The sequence below is a fragment of the Somniosus microcephalus genome, chromosome 2 (assembly GCF_052327205.1).
Source record: "Somniosus microcephalus isolate GS21.2 chromosome 2, FLI_Smic_1.0, whole genome shotgun sequence".
NCBI classification, from domain to species: Eukaryota; Metazoa; Chordata; class Chondrichthyes; order Squaliformes; family Somniosidae; genus Somniosus; species Somniosus microcephalus.
The window spans coordinates 228907308-228929927 of record NC_140988.1 but is presented as its reverse complement, the minus strand read 5'-3'; the positions used below and the strand labels follow the sequence as shown (position 1 = coordinate 228929927).

Below are 22620 nucleotides of genomic sequence, written 5' to 3'. Positions count from 1 at the left end.
TGTGTGGCACCTTGTCAAATGCCTTTTGGAAGTCCAAATACACCACATCCACTGGTTCCCCTTTATCCACCCTGTTTGTTACATCCTCAAAGAATTTGAGCAAATTTGTCAAACATGACTTCCCCTTCATAAAACCATGCTGACTCTGTCCGATTAAATTATGCTTATCCAATTATCCTGTTACTGCTTCCTTAATAATGGACTCCAACATTTTACCAACCACAGATGTTAGGCTAACTGGTCTATAGTTTCCAGCCTTTTGTCTACCTCCCTCTTTAAATAAGGGTGTTACATTAGCAGTTTTCCAATTGGTTGGGACCTTTCCTGAATCCAGGTAGTTTTGGAAAATTACCACCAATGCATCCGCAATCGCTACCGCTACTTCTCTCAAGACCCTAGGATGTAAGCCATCAGGTCCAGGGGATTTATCCGCCTTAAGACCCATTATCTTACCGAGTACCATCTCCTTAGTGATTTTAATCGTGTTTAGCTCCTCCCCCACTATAGCCCCCTGTTTGTCCAGTGCTGGGATATTTTTAGTGTCCTCTACTGTAAAGGCTGATACAAAATATTTGTTCAGCGTTTTTGCCATCTCCATGTTCCCCACTACTAATTTCCCAGTCTCGTCCTCTAAGGGACCAACATTCACTTTAGCCACCCTTTTTCTTTTTATATAACTGTAGAAACTTTTGCTATCTGTTTTTATATTTTTGCTAGTTTACTTTCATAATCTATCTTCCCTTTCTTAATTAATCTTTTAGTTATTCTTTGCTGGCTTTTAAATGCTTCCCAATCTTCTATCCTCCCACTAGATTTGGCTACTTTATATGCCCTTGTTTTCAGTCGGATACTATCCTTTATTACTTTACTTAGCCACGGATGGCTGTCTTTTCTTTTACGCCCCTTTTTCTTCAGTGGAATATATTTTTCTTGAAAGTTTCCTCCTTTAAGCCACTCCTTAAAAATGACCTCTTTGACCAAATTTTGGATCGGTGTCAAATTTTGTTAAAGCTCCTGTGAAGCACCTTGGGACATTTTACTACTTTAAAGGTGCTATTTGTGTTGTTCTTGTTAGAAATGAGGAATGTGACAGAAGATGTGTGGCATACAGGTGACCAGCCAAGCAGCCAGCTTATGTGAGTCTTTGAACATAAAGCGCACAATTACTTGTGTTTCCAGGGTGTTTGACGTTTGCTGCTTGCCACATCTAATGTCAACAGAAGAAAAGCCTTGACATGTTCGCACTGCGGAATGCTGTTTTAAAACCAGGGCACGCCTAAGCAGCATTCGGAAAGTCGATGAACAATTGCCAGTGTTGCAAAAGCAAAATACTGCAGATGCTGGAAATCTGAAATAAAAACTTAAATTGCTGGAAACACTCAGCAGATCAGACAGCATTTGTGGAGAGAGAAACAGAGTTTCAGGTCGATGACCTTTCATGCAATTGTGCATTCTCCCTCTATGATGCTCCACCAAGCTTACATTGAAGTGCTGTTAACATCTATTGTAAAGAGAGATTGTAAAATTTAGCAGGTGTGAACACACTTACATTGGCAACAGTAGAATAGTGGTTATGTTACTGGATTAATGATCCGGAGACATGATTTCAAATCCCACTATGATAGTTTGTGAATCTGAATTCAGTTCATTAAATAAATCTGGAATAAAAAGCTAGTATCAGTAATGGTGAGCACGAAGACATTGGATTGTCATAAAAACCCATCTGGTTCACTAATGTCCTTTAGGGAAGGGAATCTGCCGTCCTTACCTGGTCTGGCCTATATTTGACTCCAGGCCCACAGCAATGTGGTTGACTCTTAACTGCTCTCTGAAATGGCCTAGCAAGCCACTCAGTTATATCAAACCGCTACAACAAAGTATAATAAGAATAAAATAGGACGGACCACCCATCAGCGACGTAGGCATTGGATTTGGACACAACAACGGCACACCGAGCCCAGTCGCCCCTGCAAAATCCTCCTCACTAACACCTGTAGATTTGTGCCAAAATTGGGAGAGCTGTCCCACAGACTAGTCGAGCAACAGCCTGACATCATACTCACAGAATCATACCTTTCAGCTAATGTCCCAAACTCCTCCATCACCATCCCTGGGTATGTCCTATCCCACAGGCAGGACAGACCCACCAGGGGTGGCGGCTCAGTGGTATACAGTCGGGAAGGAGTGGCCCTGGGAGTCCTCAACATTAACTCTGGATCCCATGAAGTCTCATGGCATCAGGTCAAACATGGGCAAAGAAACCTCCTGCTGATTACCACCTACTGCCCTCCCTCAGCTAATGAATCAGTACTCCTCCATGTTGAACACTACTTGGAAGAAGCACTGAGGGTAGCAAGGGCATACAATGTGTGGGGGAGTTCAATGGCCATCACCAAGAATGGTTCTGTAGCACCACTACTGACCGAGCTGGTGAGTCCTGAAGAACATAGCTCCCAGACTGGGCTTACGGCAGGTGGTGAGAGAACCAACACGAGGGAAAAGCCTGCCTGACCTCGTCCTCACCAGTCTACCTGTCACACATGCATCTGTCCATGTATTAATAGGAGTGACCACCACAAAGCCCTTGTGGAGACAAAGTCCCGTCTTCACACTGAGGACATCCTCCATCGTGTTGTGGGGCACTACCACCGTGCTAAATGGGATAGATTCAGAACAGGTCTAGCAGCTCAAAACTGGGCATCCATGAGGCGCTGTGGGCAGCAGCAGAATTATATTCTATCACAATCTGTTATCTCATGGCCCGGCATATCCTTCACTCTACCATTACCATCAAGCCAGGGGACCAACTCTGGTTCAATGAGGAGTGTGGAAGAGCATGCCAGGAGCAGCACCAGGCATACCTTGAAATGAGGTGCCAAACTGGTGAAGCTACAACACTGGACTACATACATGATAAACAACAGAAGCAGCATGCTATAGACAGAACTAAGCGATCCCACAACCAATGGATCAGATCAAAGCTCTGCAGTCCTGCCACATCCAGTCATGAATGGTGGTGGACAGTTAAACAACTAACAGGAGGAGGAGGCTCCATGAATATCCCCATCCTCAATGATGGTAGAGCCCAGCTCGTGAATACAAAAGACAAGGCTGAAGTGTTGGCCACCATCTTCAGATAAAGGTGCTGAGTAGATGATCCCTCTTGATCTCCTCCTGAAGTCCCCAACATCAGTCTTCAGCCGCCAGTCTTCAGCCAATTCGATTCACTCCATGTGATATCAAGAAATGGCTGAGCGCACTGGGTACAGCAAAGGCTATGGGACCCGAAAACAACGCAGCTGTAGTGCTGAAGACTTGTGCTCCAGAACTAGCCGTGCCTCTAGCCAAGCTGTTCCAGTACAGCTACAACATTGGCATCTACCCGACAAAGTGGAAAATTGCCCAGGTATGTCCGATCCACAAAAAGCAGGACAAATCCAATCTGGCAAATTACTGTCTCATTAGTTCACTCTCAATCATCAGCAAAGTGATGGAAGGTGTCGTTGACAGTGCTATCAAGCGGCACATACTCACCAATAACTTGCTCACCGATTCTCAGTTTGGGTTTCGCCAGGATCACTTGGCTCCAGGCCTCATTACAGCCTTGGTCCAAACATAGACAAAAGAGCTGAATTCCAGAGGTGAGGTGAGAATGACTGCCCTTGACATCAAGGCAGCATTTGGCCGAGTGTGGCATCAAGGAGCCCTTGTAAAATTTAAGTTAATGGGAATCAGGGGGAAAACTCTCCACTGAATGGAGTCATACCTAGCACAAAGGAAGATGGTTGTGGTTGTTGGAGGCCAATCATCTCAGCCCCAGGGCATCGCTGCAGGAGTTCCTCAGGGCAGTGTCCTAGGGCCAACCATCTTCAACTGCTTCATCAATGACCTTCCCTCCATCATAAGTTCAGAAGTGGGGCTGTTCGCTGATGGTTGTACAGTGTTCAGTTCCATTCGCAACTGCTCAGATAATGAAGCAGTCTGTGCCTGCATGCAGCAAGACCTGGACAACATCCAGGCTTGGGCTGATAAGTGGCAGGTAACATTTGTGTCACACAAATGCCAGGCAATGACCATCTCCAACAAGACATTCAATGGCATTGCCATCATCAAATCCCATTTGCACCACACAAGTGCCAAGTAATGGCTATCTCCGGCAAGCGAGAGTCTAACCATCTCCCCTTGACATTCAACAGTATTACCATCGCCGAATTCCCCACCATCAACATCCTTGGGGGGGGGGGGGCAGGGGGGTCTCCATTGACCAGAAACTTAACTGGACCAGCCACATAAACACTGGCAACAAGAACAGGTCAGAGACTGGATATTCTGCAGCGAGTGTCTCACCTCCTCACTCCCCAAAGCATTTCCGGCACTTACAAGGTACAAGTCAGGAGTGTGATGGAATATTCTCCATTTGCCTGGATGAGTGCAGCTCCAACAACACTCAAGAAGCTCAACACCATCCAGGACAAAGCAACCCACTTGATCGGCACCCCATCCACCACCTTAAACATTCACTCCCTTCACCACTGGCGCACCGTGGCTGCAGTGTGTACCATCTACAAGATGCACTGCAGCAACTCACCAAGGCTTCTTTGACAGTATCTCCTAAACCTGCAACCTCTACTACGTAGAAGGACAAGGGCAGCAGGCACATGGGAATGCCACCACCTCCAAGTTCCCTTCCAAGTCACACACTATTCTGACTTGGAAGTACATCATCGTCGCTGGGTCAAAATCCTGGAACTCCCTCCCTAACAGCACTGTGAGAGTACCTTCACCTCACTGACTGCAACGGTTCAAGAAGATGGCTCACCACCACCTTCTCAAAGGCATTTACGGATGGCCAATAAATGGTTGCCTTGGCCAGGCTCCTACTCCCTGTGAGGACGGGAACTGGGACTGCAGGGAGGATGAGTAACCTGGCCACAGCACCATGGAGCGGGGGGCCATTCAAGTGGGGGGAGTTAAAAGAAATGTTGTAGTGGTAGGGGATAGTATCGTTAGGGGGATAGATAGGGTTCTTTGCAGCTGAGAGCAAGAGTCCCGAAGGCTGTGTTGCCTGCCCGGTGCCAGGGTTAAGGACATCTCCTCTGGGCTGGAGAGAAACTTGGAGTGGGAGGGGGAGGATCCAGTTGTCGTGGTCCATGTTGGTACCAATGACATAGATAGGACAAGGAAAGAGGTTCTGCTGAGGGAGTTTGAGCAGCTAGGGGCCAAATTAAAAAGCAGAACCACAAGGATAATAATCTCTGGATTACTACCTGAGCCACGAACAAATTTGGCTAGGGTAAATAAAATTAGAGAGTTAAATGCGTGGCTCAAAGACTGGTGTGGGAGAAATTGGTTTTGCTTCTTGGGACACTGGCATCAGAACTGGGACAGGAGGGAGCTGTTCCGTTGGGACGGACTTCACTTGGCCAGTGCTGGGACTAGAGTCCTGGCGAATCGAATAACTAGGGCTGTAGAGAGGGCTTTAAACTAATTAGTGGGGGGGAGGTATTAAGAGAGCAAAAAATAAAAATGACAGCGGAGAAGGCAATAGAGCAAGGCAGCAGGGGAATTAAAAACCAGAGCGTGTCAGGAAGGGACAAAATGTATAAAGATAAAGGTAAAGTAGTAAAAGGGGTAAAAGCAGGAATAAATTGTCACAACACATATTTGAAAGTTCTGTATCTGAATGCACGTAGCATTCATAACAAAATAGACGAGTTGATGGTACAAATAACTACACATGGTTATGACCTGGTGGCCATTACAGAAACATGGCTGCAAGGTGACCATGATTGGGAACTAAACATACAGGGGTATTTGACAATTAGGAAGGACAGACAGGAAGGAAAGGGAGGTGGGGTTGCTATGTTAATCAAGGATGGAATCACTGCAATAGTCAGAAATGATATTGGGTCAAAGGATCAGGATAGTGAAACAGTTTGGGTGGAGATAAGGAATAATAAGGGGAAAAAGTCACTAGTGGGTGTAGCCTATAGGCCTCCTAACAGTTGCAACTCTGTTGGTCGGAGTATAAATCAGAAAATAGTTGGGGATTGTAATAAGGGGACAGCTATAATCATGGGGGATTTTAACTTTCATATTGACTGGACAAATCAAATTGGGCATGGCAGCCTTGAGGAAGAGTTCATAGAGTGCATTAGGGATGGGTTCCTTGAGCAGTATGTAACTGAACCAACCAGGGGGCAGGCAATCTTAGATCTGGTCCTGTGTAATGAGACAGGATTAATAAAAAATGTCCTAGTAAAGGATCCCCTTGGAATGAGTGACCATAACATGGTTGAATTCCAAATTCAGTTGGAGGGTGAGAGAGTTGGATCTCAAACCAGCGTACTGAGCTTAAATAAAGGAGACTATGAAGGTATGAGAGTAGAATTGACTAAAGTGGACTGGGAAAATAGATTAAAGTGTAGGACGGTACAATAGCAGTGGTCTACATTCAAGGAGATATTTCACAACTTTCAAGAAAAATATATTCCACTGAGGAAAAGGGGGAGTAAAAGAAAAGATAGCCATCCGTGGCTTAGTAAAGTAATAAAGGATAGTATCCAACTGAAAACAAGGGCATATAAAGTAGCCAAATCTAGTGGGAGGATAGAAGATTGGGAAGCATTTAAAAGCCAGCAAAGAATAACTAAAAGATTAATTAAGAAAGGGAAGATAGATTATGAAAGTAAACTAGCAAAAAATATAAAAACAGATAGCAAAAGTTTCTACAGTTATATAAAAAGAAAAAGGGTGGCTAAAGTGAACATTGGTCCCTTAGAGGATGAGACCGGGAAATTAGTGGTGGGGAACATGGAGATGGCAAAAACGCTGAACCAATATTTTGTATCAGTCTTTACAGTAGAGGACACTAAAAATATCCCAACACTGGATAAACAGGGGGCTATGGGGGGGGGGGAGGAGCTAAACACGATTAAAATCACTAAGGAGGTGGTACTCGGTAAAATAATGGGACTTAAGGCAGATAAATCCCCCGGACCTGATGGCTTACATCCTAGGGTCTTGAGAGAAATAGCGGTAGGGATTGTGGATGCACTGGTGATTATTTTCCAAAACTCCCTGGACTCAGCAAAGGTCCCGGCAGATTGGAAAACTGCTAAGGTAACGCCCTTATTTAAGAAGGGAAGTAGACAAAAGGCTGGAAACTATAGACCAGTTAGCCTAACATCTGTGGTTGGTAAAATGTTGGAGTCCATTATTAAGGAAACAGTAACAGGGCATTTGGATAAACATAATTTAATAGGACAGAGTCAGCATGGCTTTGTGAAGGGGAAGTCATGTTTGACAAATTTGCTTGAATTTTTTGAGGACATAACATACAGGGTGGATAAGGGGGAACCAGTGGATGTGGTGTATTTGGACTTCCAAAAGGCATTTGACAAGGTGCCACACAAAAGATTACTGATCAAGATAAAAAATCACGGGATTGGGGGTAATATACTGGCATGGGTGGAAGATTGGCTAACAGAAAACAAAGAGTTGGGATAAATGGTTCGTTCTCGGGCTGGCAATCAGTAACTAGTGGTGTTCCAAAGGGTTAGGTGCTGGGACCCCAACTCTTCACAATCTATATTAACGATTTGGAGGAAGGGACCGAGTGCGACGTATCCAAGTTTGCCGACGATACAAAGATAGGAGGGAAAGCAGTGAGTGAGGAGGACATAAAAAACCTGCAAAAGGACAAAGACAGACTAAGTGAGTGGGCAGAGACTTGGCAGATGAAATATAATACTGGAAAGTGTGAGGTTATGCACTTTGGCAGAAACAATCAAAGAGCAAGTTATTATCTAAATGGAGAAAAACTGCAAAGTGCTACAGTACAAAGGGATCTGGGGGTCCTGGTGCATGAAACACAGAAAGTTAGTATGCAGGTGCAGCAGGTGATCAGGAAGGCCAATGAATCTTGGCTTTTATTGCAAGGGGGATGGAGTATAAAAACAGGGAAGTCTTGCTGCAGTTATACAGGATATTGGTGAGGCCACACCTGGAATACTGCGTGCAGTTTTGGTTTCCATATTTAAGAAAAGATATATTTGCTCTCGAGGCAGTTCAGAGAAGGTTCACTCGGTTGATTCCGGAGATGAGAGGGTTGACGTATGAGGAAAGGTTAAGTAGGTTGGGCCTCTACTCATTGGAGTTCAGAAGAATGAGAGGCGATCTTATCGAAACATATAAGATTGTGAGGGGGCTTGATTGGGTGGATTCGGTGAGGATGTTTCCACTGATGGGTGAGACTAGAACTAGGGGGCATAATCTTAGAATAAGGGGCTGCCGTTTCAAAACTGAGATGAGGAGAAACTTCTTCACTCAGAGGGTAGTAAATCTATGGAATTTACTACCCCAGAGAGCTGTGGAAGCTGCAACATTAAATAAATTTAAAACGGAGATAGACAGTTACCTAGCAGATAAGGGAATTAGGGGTTACGGGGAGCGGGCAGGGAAGTGGACGTGAGTCTAGGTTCGGATCAGCCATGATCCTATTGAATGGCGGAGCAGGCCCGAGGGGCCGTATGGCCTACTCCTGCTCCTACTTCTTATGTTCTTATGTTCTTATGCCCACATGAATGAATGAATAAAAATAAAACCTCCAATTCCGTGACCTCATCCACCTAGAAAGACAAAGGCAGCAGATACATTGGAACACTATCACCAGTAGAGTCTGTCAACATCAAGATACTAGATGCTTCAATAATGACTGGACATTGCTAACGAATTATTGTTATTGTAGTGCAGCATGCTGAGAGTTCAATCTGTTACTTTAGTGCAGTAGGGTGATCCAAATCTGCTGGTAGAATAGCTGCTAATAACGATATTGGGGTAGGTTTTCACTTTGATGCCTGAGTGTAAAAGTGGTGTTGTGGATTAGCCGCCCATTATAGAAACCGCTCGATTTTTCACTTCCATTGATTTCAGTAGCAGGGCAAACTGGCCGAATTCCATAACAGGCGGTCGATCTGCAACATCAGTTTAACTCCTGGGCAGCAAGTTGAAAATCTATTCCATTGTTTAGCAACATTAACAATGTGTAGGTATTTGGAAATATTGGTAAATGTGGAGAAGGTAAGTGACAGATTAAACAGTGCAGGTGTGATTATTGGGTGACAGCAGTTTAGGCCTCAGCTGTGGTATTGACTGTTTGTTTGGGTTGTATAACAATAGCAACATCACTGATTCAGATCTGTCCTTGGGTGGGGGAATATGACAGAATTTTGTTAGTTTTCATTGTTGAAAAAATACTTAACTAGGAGGGCTAATTTCAGTGAGTTGAAAGGGGATCTGGCCTGGGTGGACTGGCAGGCAAAACGGTAAATGAGCAAAGGAAGGCCTTCAAAGAGGAGATGGTTCAGGTGAGATACATTCCCACGAGGGAGAAAGGAAAGACAGCCAAAGCTAGAACTCCCTAGATGACTGAAGATAAAGATTAAAATGAAACAGAAAAAGGAGGCTTATGATAAATATCAGCTTCATAATACAGTAGAGAACCAAGCTGAATACAGGAAGTACAGAGGAGAACTGAAAGAGGAAGTAAGAGGGGCAAAGAGAGTGTATGAGAATAATTAGCAGCAAACATAAAAGAGAACATAAGAACAAAAGAAATATGAGCCAAAAGTCTTTTATAAGCATATACATAGTAATAGGGTAGTCAAAGGAAAGATGGGACCAATTAGGGACCAAAAAGGAAATCTTCTAGTGGAGACAGAGGGCATAGTTGAGGTATTAAATCAGTACTTTGCATTTGTCTTCACTAGAGAAGAGGATGCTGCCAATATAACTGAAAAGGAGGAGGTAGTAGAGAAATTGGATTGGATAAAAATAGAAAAAGAGGAGATACTTAAGAGGTTGGCAGCGTTCAAAGTAGAAAAGTCATGGAAGCAGATTCAATAATAACAATGGGATGCATCCTAGATTGATGAGGGAAGCAAGAATGGAGATAGCTGAGCCTCTGGCCACAATCTTCCAATGCTCCTTAGATATGGGAGCAGTGCCAGAGGACTGGAGGATTGCAAATGTTACAACCCTGAGGGACAGTGATAAACCCAGGAACTACAGGCCAGTCAGTCTAACGTCTGTGGTGAGGAAACTTTTAGAGACAATAATCCGAGACAAAATTAATTGTCACTTGGAAAATAGGAGTTAATAAATGACGGCCAGCAAATCATGTTTGACTAATTTGGTTAAGTTCTCTGATGAAGTAACGGAGAGGGTTGATGAAGGTAGTGCGATTGATGTTCTGTATATGGAATTTCAAAAGGCAGTTGATAAAATACCACATAATAGACTTTATAGCAAAATTGAAGCCCATGGGATTAATGGGACAATGGCAGCGTGGATACAAGATTTGCTAAGGGACAGAAAGCAGAAAGTAGTGGTGAACAGTGTTTTTCAGGCTGGAGGGAAGTATACAGTGGTGTTCCCGGGGGTCGGTAGTAGGACCACTGCTCTTTTTGATATATATTAATTACCTGTACTTTGGTATACAGGACATAGTTGCAAAGTCTGAAGATGACATGAAATTTAACACAGAGAAATATGAAGTGATACATTTTGGTAGGAAGAATGAGGAGGGGCAATATGAACTGAATGGTACAATTTTAAAAGGGGTGCAGGAACAGGGAGACCTGGGGGTGTCTGTACACAAATCATTGAAGGTGGCAAAAATTATGATCTGGAATGCACTGCCTGAAAGGGTTACGGAAGCAGATTCAATAATAACTTTCAAAAGGGAATTGGATAAATACTCAAAAGGGGAAAAATTTGCAAGGCTATGGGGAAAGGGCAGGGGAGTGGGACTGGTTGGATAGCTCTTCCAAAGAGCCAACACAGGCACGATGGACCGAATGGCCTCCTCCTGTGCTGTATCATTCTATGATTGTAATACTCATCTGTTCCTCCACATTTGTTATAGGCTGCCCACCGATTATAAGCCGTTCTGAATGGTCAACACATGCTTCTAATTGCACCCATAAATTGAAGACCTCTCTACAGTATGCTGTGATTCACCATACTGAAGGCAATCGCTGCTTCAGCATATCGGCGTGTAAGGAGCAACTCCGGAACATCCAGCATTACCATATGGTCACACATGGCTGGTGCGATATTGGCTACAAGTAGGTCTCAGTGAGGAAATCCTTGTAGGAGTCTACGTACTCTTAGCAAAAATACTGAACTCGGAGAGGTTCAACAGAAAAGGTTTAATTGTTGAGGCTGCATGCTGAACACAAAATGGAGTCAGAGACTACACAAAGTACGACTGCCTTTCATCAGTGCACAGCTTCGACTGCTCCTCCCCCGCTCTGGGCTTAACTATGTTGCAGATTGAGTTTCTTAAAGGTGTGATCCTTCTTAAAGGCATGACGCCTGATTTATAGTCTACGGACCAGAAAGCGGATTGTGTCCTTTCTGTGATCGGTACGCCACACAGCTCCCCCCAGAATCCGCTAGTAGGGAGTGTACGAACCGGCGTGGTGACTTGACGGCACGGCCGGAACGGCTCTTGGTGGTTGGTGTCGGGAGCGGGGCGGTCGGACGCGTCGGGCTCTTAGGCGGTCTGCCCCGCAGTGGGGGTTGGCCCACTTGAACGGGTTCATCGGGCTCTAGGTGCGCCAGCTTGAGCCGGTTGACCGACACCTTGTCAGTTCTGCCGCCCACTTCGAGGAGGAAGAACTTGTTCCCCGTCTGGAGTACCTTGTAGGGTCCGTCGTATGGGGGCCGTAGAGGTCTTCGGTGGGCGTCATGGCGCATGAAAACAAATTTGGCCATGTGCAGGCTAGGTGGTACGCGGGTTGCTGGTTCGCTGTGCCGGCCGGTGGGTACCGGAGCGAACTGTTGTGCTCGGTTGGCGAAAGCGCGGCGTTGCTGGTCAGCCGACCAGGGGGTCGTGGCGGTGGGCAGGAACTCTCCGGGTACGCGCAGTGGCTGGCCGTACACGAGTTCCGCCGCCGAGGCTTGCAGGTCTTCCTTGACCGTGGAGCGTAGGCCGAGTAGCACCCACGGGAGGCGGTCGATCCAAGCCTCGTCCTCGAGGCTGGCGCGGAGGGATGCCTTCATGGACCTGTGGAATCACTCGCACAGTCCGTTGGCTTGGGGGTGGTAAGCCGTGGTGCGGTGAACGGCCACCCTGAGGTTTTGGCTGATGGCGGCCCACAGATCAGAGGTGAACTGCGGGCCTCTATCCGACGTCATGTCGGAGGGGACGCCGAACCGAGCGACCCAGGTACCGATGAATGCCCTCGCGATGTCAGCGGTGGTGGTGGACGTCAGTGGAATGGCCTCGGGCCAGCGGGTGGTACGGTCCACGATTGTCAGCAGGTGCGTGTGACCTTGTGATGGCGGCAGGGGGCCGACGAGGTCGATGTGGACGTGGTCGAACCTTCTTTCTGGCACGGTGAACTCCTCAAGTGGGGCTTTGACGTGCTGGTGGATTTTGGCATGCTGGCAAGCTATGCAGGATCTGGACCAGACGTGCACATCTTTGCGCAGGCCGTGCCAGACAAATCGGTTGGCCACCAGTCTAATGGACGCGCGGGTGCCGGGGTGTGAGAGGCCGTGGACGATGTCGAACACCCGTTTTCGCCAGGACGCCGGGACTACGGGGCGGGGTTGCGCCAAGGAGGTGTCGCATTTGACTGTAATGGCAGACGGGCCGCAGGCGACGTCGGTCAGTCACAGCTCTGGGAGGGTTGTGGGCGCGGAGAGCAGATCGGGGTCGGTGCGTTGCTCTGCTGCCAGTTGAGCATAGTCCACTGCCAGGTGGGCGCCGTGGACGGCGGGGCGGGATAGGCAGTTGGCCACCACGTTGTCTCGACCGGAGACGTGCCAGATGTCCGTGGTGAATTCGGACACCGCGGTGAGCTGGCGTTGTTGCCTGGCTGACCACGGGTCCGCAGATTTCTCCATCGCGAATGTCAGGGGTTTGTGGTCGACAAACGCGGTGAAAGGGCGGCCCTCCAGAAGAAATCTAAAATGGCGGACTGCCAGATACAGTGCGAGGAGCTCGCGGTTAAAGGCGCTGTATTTGGCCTCCGGGGGGCGCAGTTGGCGGCTGAAAAAGGCCAGCGGTTGCCAGGCCCCGTCGACCCACTGTTCGTACATGGCGCCGACCGCGTGGTCGGAGGTGTCCGTGGTGAGGGCCACCCTGGCGTTGGGCTGTGGGTGAGCGAGCATGGTGGCGTCGGCGAGCGCCTTTTTGGTCGAGTCGAAAGCGGTCAACATGTCCGCCGACCACTTGATCGCCATTCTGTCTTTCTTACCCCGGAGGGCTTCATATAGGGGCCGCATGAGGGAGGCCGCTCCGGGAATGAAGCGGTTGTAAAAGTTGATCATCCCCAAGAACTCCTGGAGGCCTTTGATGGTGGTAGGCCGGGGGAACTGCTGGACGGCTTGCACCTTGGCGGGCAGGGGAATGGCTCCGTCCTGCGTGATGTGGTGGCCGAGGAATTCGATCCTGCTGAGGCTGAATTGGCACTTGGCTGGGCTGATGATGAGCCTGTGCTCACTGAGCCGCTGGAACAGGGTGCGGAGGTGCTCGATGTGTTCCTGCTTGGAGGAACTAGCTACCAGGATGTCATCCAGGTAGACAAAGAGGAACTTCAGGTCCCGGAGGACCGAGTCCATGAGCCGCTGGAAGGCCTGGCCGCGTTTTTGAGGCCGAAGGGCATTCGGAGGAACTCGAATAGCCCAAAAGGGGTGATTATGGCTGTCTTGGGAACGTCCGTGGGGTGGACTGGCACCTGATGGTAACCGCGCACCAGGTCGACTTTGGAGAAGACTGAGCGGCTGGCCAGTCTAGCCGAGAAGTCTTGAATGTGCGGTATGGGGTACCGATCCGGCGTGGTGGCGTCGTTTAGGCGCCGGTAGTCCCCGCAGGGGCGCCATCCCCGTCGGGTTTGGTGACGATGTGGAGTGGGGAGGCCCAGGGGCTGTTGGAGCGGCGGATGATGCCGAGCTGTTCCATAGTGGCGAACTCGGCCCGCGTGATCTCCAGCTTGGCTGGGTCCAGCCTGCGGGCGTGGGCATACACTGGTGGGCCTGTGGTGGGGATGAAGTGTTCTACCCCGTGCTTAGCAACCTTCGTGGAGAAGGGTGGGTTGGTGAGGGCTGGGAACTCAGCCAGGAGTGCTGAGTAGTTGTCTGTTGAGCGGGCGCGGCACTGCCACGCCATTTCGGCGGGTTGGGGGGGGCCATGGCGCCCGGGATAGGTGACATGGTGTTCATGTCCACGAGGCAGCGCCGAGGCATGTCGACCAACAGGCCGTGAGCGCACAGGAAATCTGCACCGAGGAGCGGGGAGAGCACCTTGGCGGTGATAAACTCCCAGTGGTAGCAGCGGCCCGCGAGGTCGATGGTGACGGTGCGGGTGCCGTACGTCTGGATGTCGGTGCCGTTGGCGGCAGCCAGCGCAGGGCCGCCTCGCTGGATCTCAAGGGCGGATGCGGGGATGATGCTGCGCTGCGCGCCCGTGTCGCATAGGAAATGGCGTCCGGAGGCGCTGTCCGTAACGTACAGCAGCGCGCCTGCTTGCCCCACGGCCATCGTGTAGGCTGGTGTGGGGGCGGTTGGAAACATGCAGGGATGGCTGCAGTGGCGTGCCCGTGCGCCGAACCGGGTATGGAAGTAGCAGTAGCCCTGGGTCGGAGGGCTTGGGGGACGTGGGGGCCTGGGTGGCCTCGTGGCCGAGCTGTGTGGCCGCGCGATAGAGGGTGGAGCGCGCGCTGACGCTGCGGAGGCCAGGTCGGGGGTGATGGCGTGGTTGGAGCTGGTGGACAGGAGCTTATCGGCTTCATCGGCCAGGGCCTCGAGGTCCGTGAGGCTGGACGCCACGATCGCCGGGCGGATGCTGGGAGGTAGTTGGCGGATAAAGAGCGTGCGGAAGAGGGAGCCGGGCGGTTTCTCGTCGGTCAGAGCAAGCATGTGTGAGAGCAAGTCTGACGGCGTGGAGTCACCGAGGCCCGGGAGGTCGAGGAGGTGGCAGTTGCGCAAGAATTGAGAGGCTGTGAATTTTTTAATGAGTGGGGCCTTGAAATGTGCGTACTTGCCTTCCTCCGGAGGGTTTTGTAGTGTTGTCCAGACTTTCGTGATTGTGGAGTTGCCCAGGGAGGCGAGGAGGTAGTCGTACATCGTTGCGTCGGCGGTGATGCCACGGAGTCGGAATTGCGATTTGGCTTGAAGGAACCAGGCGGTGGCCAGGTTCTCCCAGAACTCCATCAGCTTCACAGAAACTGCGTTTGTGTCATCCATGGTTACGCTTAGGAGTCGTCCTGAGTGTCGGGGTCACCAATGTAGGAGTCTACGTACTCCTAGCAAAAAATACTGAACTCGGAGAGGTTCAACAGAAAAGGTTTAATTGTTGAGGCTGCATGCTGAACACAAAATGGAGTCAGAGACTACACAAAGTACGACTGCCTTTCATCAGTGCACAGCTTCGACTGCTCCTCCCCCGCTCTGGGCTTAACTATGTTGCAGAGCGAGTTTCTTAAAGGTGTGATCCTTCTTAAAGGCATGACGCCTGATTTATAGTCTACGGACCGGAAAGCGGATTGTGTCCTTTCTGTGATCGGTACGCCACATCCTCAACTGTCTTTCATTTGTTGTTCCAGAAAATGTCAATGCTTCACTTAGTTTCTTTCTATTGCAGTAATGTGGATGACCTTTCTCTGATAGATTTGCAGTAATGGCCTCCATGAACATCTGAGCCTCAATTTTGCCAGTACAGAAGCAGAGCTGTGCTCACCTTGCGGCACAGGAGCCCCGCTGCTGCTGGTGGGGAGGGTTGGCTGAGGCAAGCTCCTGCCCTCAATTTCCATATGCTTCCTGCTCATGGAAAACGTATGCAGGGAGGCAGGCCTTACCTGTGATTGGCTGGGAAGTGCACAATCGGGCAAGGCAGCATGTCTTGAAGGGTTGCTGCTTGCCATTAAAGGGGGGCAGTGGCTCTTTTTGTAAATAAATCTGACTGTATAAGGAGTTTCAGTAGCAGATGGGCTAAGGTCGAGGAGGGTGATGCTACGAAGGTAGAAGTAGGCGGTCTTTGTGTTGGAGAGGATCTGGAGTCAAAAACTGAACAGAGTCAGGGGGTTACTGTACTTTCAGGCAGAGGACTTATTGGGTCAGTTTTGAGCACAGCGGAGGTGTGCAAGGCAGCAGCAAGATTTCAGGGATTTGACTGTCAAGGAGGGCTTGGGTTTTACAAGTCAAGTGTGCCAGGAGGCGATTCACCTGAGGGTTTGGGGTTCGGCAGAGAAAGCTCCCATCTCAATGCACACTCTCTATTTAAAAAGGCACTTTGTTCAGGGAATGTGTTCTATTTTTTGCTGATTTTCTTTTATATCCCTTCTTAGCTTTTCTAATTCCCTTTTTTAGTTTTCTTATATATTCTTTATATTGATCCTGTCTTTCATTTTCATTATCTTTCCTGGAAGCATTAAATGCAGTTTCCAGTTTTGAGTCTTCGTCGTCACCCATGGAACCCCAGACTTTGACATAGTTCCTTTTTCCCTTAATGGAATGTACTTGATTTGCATCCTTTCTATCTCCTGATTAAATATTGCTGATCTACAGTTCCAGTTGCTAATATTTCTTTCCATTTAATCTGTGTAATGCCCTTCTTTATCTCACTATAATTTGCTTTTTTTTCCCTGGTCAAGTACCCTTGCCCTTGATTTTTCTTTTCCTCTTCTATTCTTATACTGAACTTAAATATATTGTGGTCACTGTTTCCTAAATGTTTCCTTACTTTCGGATTACATATTTACTCTGTTACATTACGCTGAACCAAGTCCACTAGTGCTTCCTTCCATGTCGGAGCATCAACATATTGAATGAGAAAACAGTCCTGAATATTCTTTAAAAACACCGCCCTTTTCACTACGAAATCTGGAATTATAACTCCATTGTTAATACACACCTCTAATTTGTCTGCAAATGTCATCCTCAATTTCCTCTCCACTGTTCGACGGTTTACAATATACTGTGAATAATGTGACTGATCCCACAGTTTAACCCAAGAGATTCTGTTTGGATCTTACTCTGTTTTTAAATTCTTACACATAAGGACTATGATATTGGGGGTTATTTTGAATTCTTACACATAAGGACTATGATATTGGGGGTTATTTTGAATTCTTACACATAAGGACTATGATATTGGGGGTTATTTTAAAGAACTATGATATTGGGGGTTATTTTGAATTCTTACACATAAGGACTATGATATTGGGGGTTATTTTCAACTTCACTGCCTGGACAGTAACCTGATGGACCAGATTGCCCACCTGTTGCAGAACTCAACTCATTTTCATCCGATTGAGATCACAGATTGATGATACTGTAAGAGCAGGATTTGCGGCAAACCTATTAACAATGAACTGTTTCATTCAGGTGATAATAAGAAACGCAAAATGTAAGAAAGAACTTGTATTTATGCACTGCCTTTCACAGCAAGTGAATTACTTTTGAAGTTACTGTTGTTACATAGGCAGAGGCAGCAGTCAGTTTGTGTACAAGGTCTCAGAAACAGCTACTGAGAGAAATGACCACTTATTGTGTTTTGGTGGTATTGGTTGGGAGATAAATGTTGGCGAAGACACCATGAGAAGTCTGCTGCTCTTCTTCGAATTGTGCCATTTCCATTTCACTGTACCTTCTCCTTATTTTCCTTCAATGTCTTTAGTTACATGGATTCTTTTCACTGCTGTGTAGCACAAGAAGTTAAAAGTTATTATTTTATTCACAGAATAGCATGCCTAAAGAAATGTTCCATTGATTTCTCAAATTCTACCAATGTTTTCTAATTCTTCTAATTACATTTTCTCTAATTTATAAAGTTCATCATCATTAGATATGTACAGAATTATTTTTCAAAGGCAATTACTTTAAAAGCACCTATGTTTCCCTTTCATGTCGTTACTTCAGTTTCCTCATTGGAGAAGATGGAAATATCTATGAAGGTCGCGGATGGACAAAAATGGGAGCCCATACCCGCAGATACAACCATATCAGTCTTGGGATAAGCATCATGGGAAACTTTATGAGTGAGTAAATATGTTTGACTATTTTGCCAAAGAATTTGTTATATCAATGAGAACACTGAATATGCTAAACCTCAATAAACTCTGATGAAATAAAACATTATTCCTCAGTAATGTCAAAATATCAATAACTGGTTCTGAATGTCCTCATACATCAAAGACCTGGTACATGTTCATATTGTCACCTAAAGGGCGTTTAAAAAAGCAAAGAATTATGGTAAAGCACAGTAGAGCGATTAGCATGTGAGAGAGAAAGGTAGGTTAAGATTCAGCTGTAACTGTTCATTTGAACTTGCCAGAAAAATGGTTAAACATTGCTTCAGTAATGTTTCAAGATCTGCTAGTTATATCATGATAAAGCATTGCTATTTTATAGGGCAGAAATGTCCAACCTTTTTGTGCAGAGGGCCAGATACATGTCACAAAACCAGTTAGTGCTGTGTATGATCACAAAATGTAAGAGACCCATAAACAAAACTGCAAGACACCATCTTACACGTAAAATGAGACCCCCATACAAAAGAATGTGTGACACCCCATACACAAAATATTCAAGCCTTGTCCTCCTTTACAACCAATCTCTGTGTCCCCCTTTCCAACCAGTCTCTGTGTCCTCCTTTCCAACCAGCCTCTGTGTCCTCCTTTCCAACCAGTCTGTGTCCTCCTTTCCAACCAGTCTCTGTGTCCTCCTTTCCAACCAGTCTCTGTGTCCTCCTTTCCAACCAATCTCTGTGTCCCCCTTTCCAACCAGTCTCTGTGTCCTCCTTTCCAACCAGTCTCTGTGTCCCCCTTTCCAACCAGCCTCTGTGTCCTCCTTTCCAACCAGCCTGTGTCCTCCTTTCCAACCAGTCTCTGTGTCCCCCTTTCCAACCAGTCTCTGTGTCCCCCTTTCCAACCAGTCTGTGTCCTCCTTTCCAACCAGCCTCTGTGTCCTCCTTTCCAACCAGTCTCTGTGTCCTCCTTTCCAACCAGTCTCTGTGTCCTCCTTTCCAACCAGTCTCTGTGTCTCCCTTTCCAACCAGCCCCTGTGTCCTCCTTTCCAACCAGCCTCTGTGTCCTCCTTTCCAACCAGCCTCTGTGTCCTCCTTTCCAACCAGTCTCTGTGTCCTCCTTTCCAACCAGCCTCTGTGTCCTCCTTTCCAACCAGTCTGTGTCCTCCTTTCCAACCAGTCTCTGTGTCCTCCTTTCCAACCAGTCTCTGTGTCTCCCTTTCCAACCAGCCCGTGTCCTCCTTTCCAACCAGCCCCTGTGTCCTCCTTTCCAACCAGTCTCTGTGTCCTCCTTTCCAACCAGTCTCTGTGTCCTCCTTTCCAACCAGCCTCTGTGTCCTCCTTTCCAACCAGTCTCTGTGTCCTCCTTTCCAACCAGTCTCTGTGTCCCCCTTTCCAACCAGTCTCTGTGTCCTCCTTTCCAACCAATCTCTGTGTCCCCCTTTCCAACCAGTCTCTGTGTCCCCCTTTCCAACCAGTCTCTGTGTCCTCCTTTCCAACCAGTCTCTGTGTCCCCCTTTCCAACCAGTCTCTGTGTCCCTGTAGCTTGAAAACTTGGAAGCTTCAGTTCATTATCTTCCCTCATCTTCATCGACCTCTCTGCAGTCTTTGACATGGTCAACCACACCATTCTCCTCCAATGCCTCTCCTCTGGTGTCCAGTTCAGTGGGATTGCCCTTGCTTTGTTCCACTCTTACCTATCTGATCGTAGCCAGAGCATCTCCAGAATTATGAAGGCTTCTCTTCCTGCTCCCACAAGGTTACCTCCAGAGACCTTTAGGGATCTATCTTTAGCCCTCTGCTTATCCTCATCAACATGCTACCCCTTTGGTAACATCATCTGTAGAAATGGTGTCAGACTTCACATGTACATTGACGACACACAATTCTAACTCTCCACCACCTCTCAAGAACCCTCCACTGCTTCTGTGTCGTCAGATTACTTGTCCAACATCCAGTCTTGGATGAGCCGCAATTTCCTTCAGTTAAACACCGGAAAGACTGAAGCCATTGTCTTTGGCCCCCACCACAAACTCTGTACCTTTGCCACCTATTGCATCCTCCTCCCCAGTCACTGTCTCAGGCTGAACCAGACTGTTTGCAACCTTGGAGTCCTGTTCGACCCCATTCTAAGTTTCCTACTCCGTCACAAAAACCGCCAACTTCCACCTCAGTAACATTTCCTGCCTCCGCCCCTCTGCTGTTGAAACCCTTATCCGTGCCTCTGTCACCTCCAGACTCAACGACTCCAATGCTCTCCTGGTCGGTCTCCCACCCTCCATAAACCTCAGCTCATCCAACATTCTGTTACCCGACATCATTTTGAGATACCAAACGACGGTGTGTGAGCTGCACCGGCTCGTCGATTAGTACCAGACGTAGAGCGGCCTGCCCACTGGACCTTAAAGGGACCACTGCTGGCTGCTTAGAACATGATAAGTATAAGATTTATTTTCCCCAGCGATTCCGATTTTCCTTTCCATTGCAATCAGTAAGCACCATCGTGTAGCACAGCAGCTTTAAGTGATTTTCATTTGTTTCAATCTTGATATAATTTGCTTTGTGATTTTATTCAGTTTAGGTAGTCTTTTCTTTCAACACAAGTTGGGTTCTATAATAAATTATCGATTGGTTGCAGGTGTTGCACCGAACAGCAAAGCACAGACTGCTGCCCAGAGTTTGATTCAATGTGCTGCTTCGAGAGGCTATCTGTCATCCACCTACATATTGAAGGGCCACAGGCAGCTGGTACCAACTGAGTGTCCCGGAGATACACTCTACAATGTCATAAAGACATGGCCTAGATGGACCTAATGCCATTCATGCTTTGATTGCTGTTTCTTTAAATCTGCCTGGCTTCTCTGTTTTGACTGTTGCACTATTTCATGCATTTACATACCTGTTATAAAGTAGCCTGGAAAAATATACGATGTTTGTGTATTTGTATAACAGACTCTGCTCATATTAAATATCAATGTTATGCCAAGCAGCCTTTTAAATGTACATGATAATCTTCGGTTTAATTTGTTCTCGGGATCTGGCCAACACTGATAAGCCTGCACTTGTTGTCCTGCGAAAATGTTATTACTCTGATTTATATAAGCTCTTTGTCTATGCAAGTAGTACATGGACCTGCGTTAAATAAAGCCCTTGGCATTGCATTCTGCAACATATTGCACCAAATGATCACAATAAATTTAATTGAAAATATAAATTCAAAATTAGTGTGAGATCGGAATGTTTTGCTGTCAATGTGTAGTGTGTGTGTGACTGGAAGGCCATCTGCTGGGCTAAAATGGAAATACACCATCATGTATTTTAAATGGAAGCAGACAATTTAAAATTTCTGGTCAAGACATACACACTCAAACCTTTCAGCCCGTGTGAGCACAATATGAATCGATTTAATTATGACAACAACGTCTACATATACTTGAAACCACTCCTACAGCTGTGGCTCAGTTGGTAGCACACTCGCCTCGGAGTCAGGAGGTTGTGGGTTCAAGTCCCACTCAAGGGACTTGAGCACATAAAGCTAGGCTGACACTCCAATGCAGTGCTGAGGGAGTGCTGCACTGTCAGAGGTGCCATCTTTTGGATGAGACGTTAAGCTGAGGCCCTGTCTGCTCTCTCAGGTGGATGTAAAAGATCCCATGGCACTATTTCAAAGAGGAGCTGGGGAGTTATCCCCGGTGTCCTGGCCAATAGTTAACCCTCAACCAACATAGAAGATAGGAGCAGGAGTAGGCCATTCGGCCCCTCGAGCCTGTTCCAGCATTTAATGAGATCATGGCTGATCATCCAAATTCAGTACCCTGTCCCTGCTTTCTCCCCATATCCCTTGATCCCTTTAGCCTTAAGAAATATATCTAACTCCTTTTTGAATATATTTAATGAATTAGCTTCAACTGCCTTGTGTGGTAGAGAATTCCACAGGTTCACCACTCTCTGGCTGAAGAAATTCCTCCTCATCTCTGTTCTAAATGGCTTACCCCTTATCCTTAGACTGTGACCCCTGGTTCTGGCACGGTGAACTCCTCGAGTGGGGCTTTGACGTGCCATCCCAGGTATCAATCTGGTGAATCTTCGCTGCACTCTATGGCAAGAACATCCATCCTCAGATAAGGCGACCAAAACTGCACACAATACTCAAGGTGTGGTCTCACCAAGGCCCTGTACAACTGCAACAAGACATCCTTGGTCCTGTACTCGAATCCTCTCGCTATGAAGGCCAACATACCATTTGCCTTCTTAACCGCCTGCTGCACCTGCATGCTTACATTCAGCAACTGGTGCACAAAGACACTCAGGTCTCGTTGCACTTCCCCTTTTCCCAATCTATTGCCATTCAGATAATAATCTGTCTTCCTGTTTTTGCCACCGAAGTAGATAACCTCGCATTTATCCACATTATACTGCATTTGCCATGCATCTGTCCAATCACCCAACCTGTCCAAATCATACTGGAGTTTCTCTGCATCCTCCTCACAGCACACACGCCCACCCAGCTTTGTGTCATCTGCAAACTTGGAGATATTACATCTAGTTCCCGCGTCTAGATCATTTATGAATAGCTGGGGTCC

At 47.2% G+C, this 22620-nt stretch overlaps 1 protein-coding gene across 3 annotated transcripts in view; it reads left to right on the top strand.

The window, feature by feature from the left end:
- The window catches only part of LOC147123255 (peptidoglycan recognition protein 1-like), a 37752-nt gene extending 16477 nt beyond the window's left edge, over positions 1-21275 (top strand). For 2 of the 3 annotated variants that reach the window (XM_085969915.1, XM_085969916.1), the window contains 3 exons: positions 10928-11129; positions 17932-18050; positions 20676-21275. In XM_085969915.1, coding sequence (XP_085826041.1) covers positions 10928-11129; positions 17932-18050; positions 20676-20851 — 497 coding nt within the window. In that variant the 3' untranslated portion in view covers positions 20852-21275. Of the gene's footprint in view, positions 1-1075; positions 1137-10927; positions 11130-17931; positions 18051-20675 lie in introns of all 3 variants that reach the window. The other variant, XM_085969917.1, reaches the window with a different exon arrangement.
- Positions 21276-22620: the final 1345 nt, after the last annotated feature.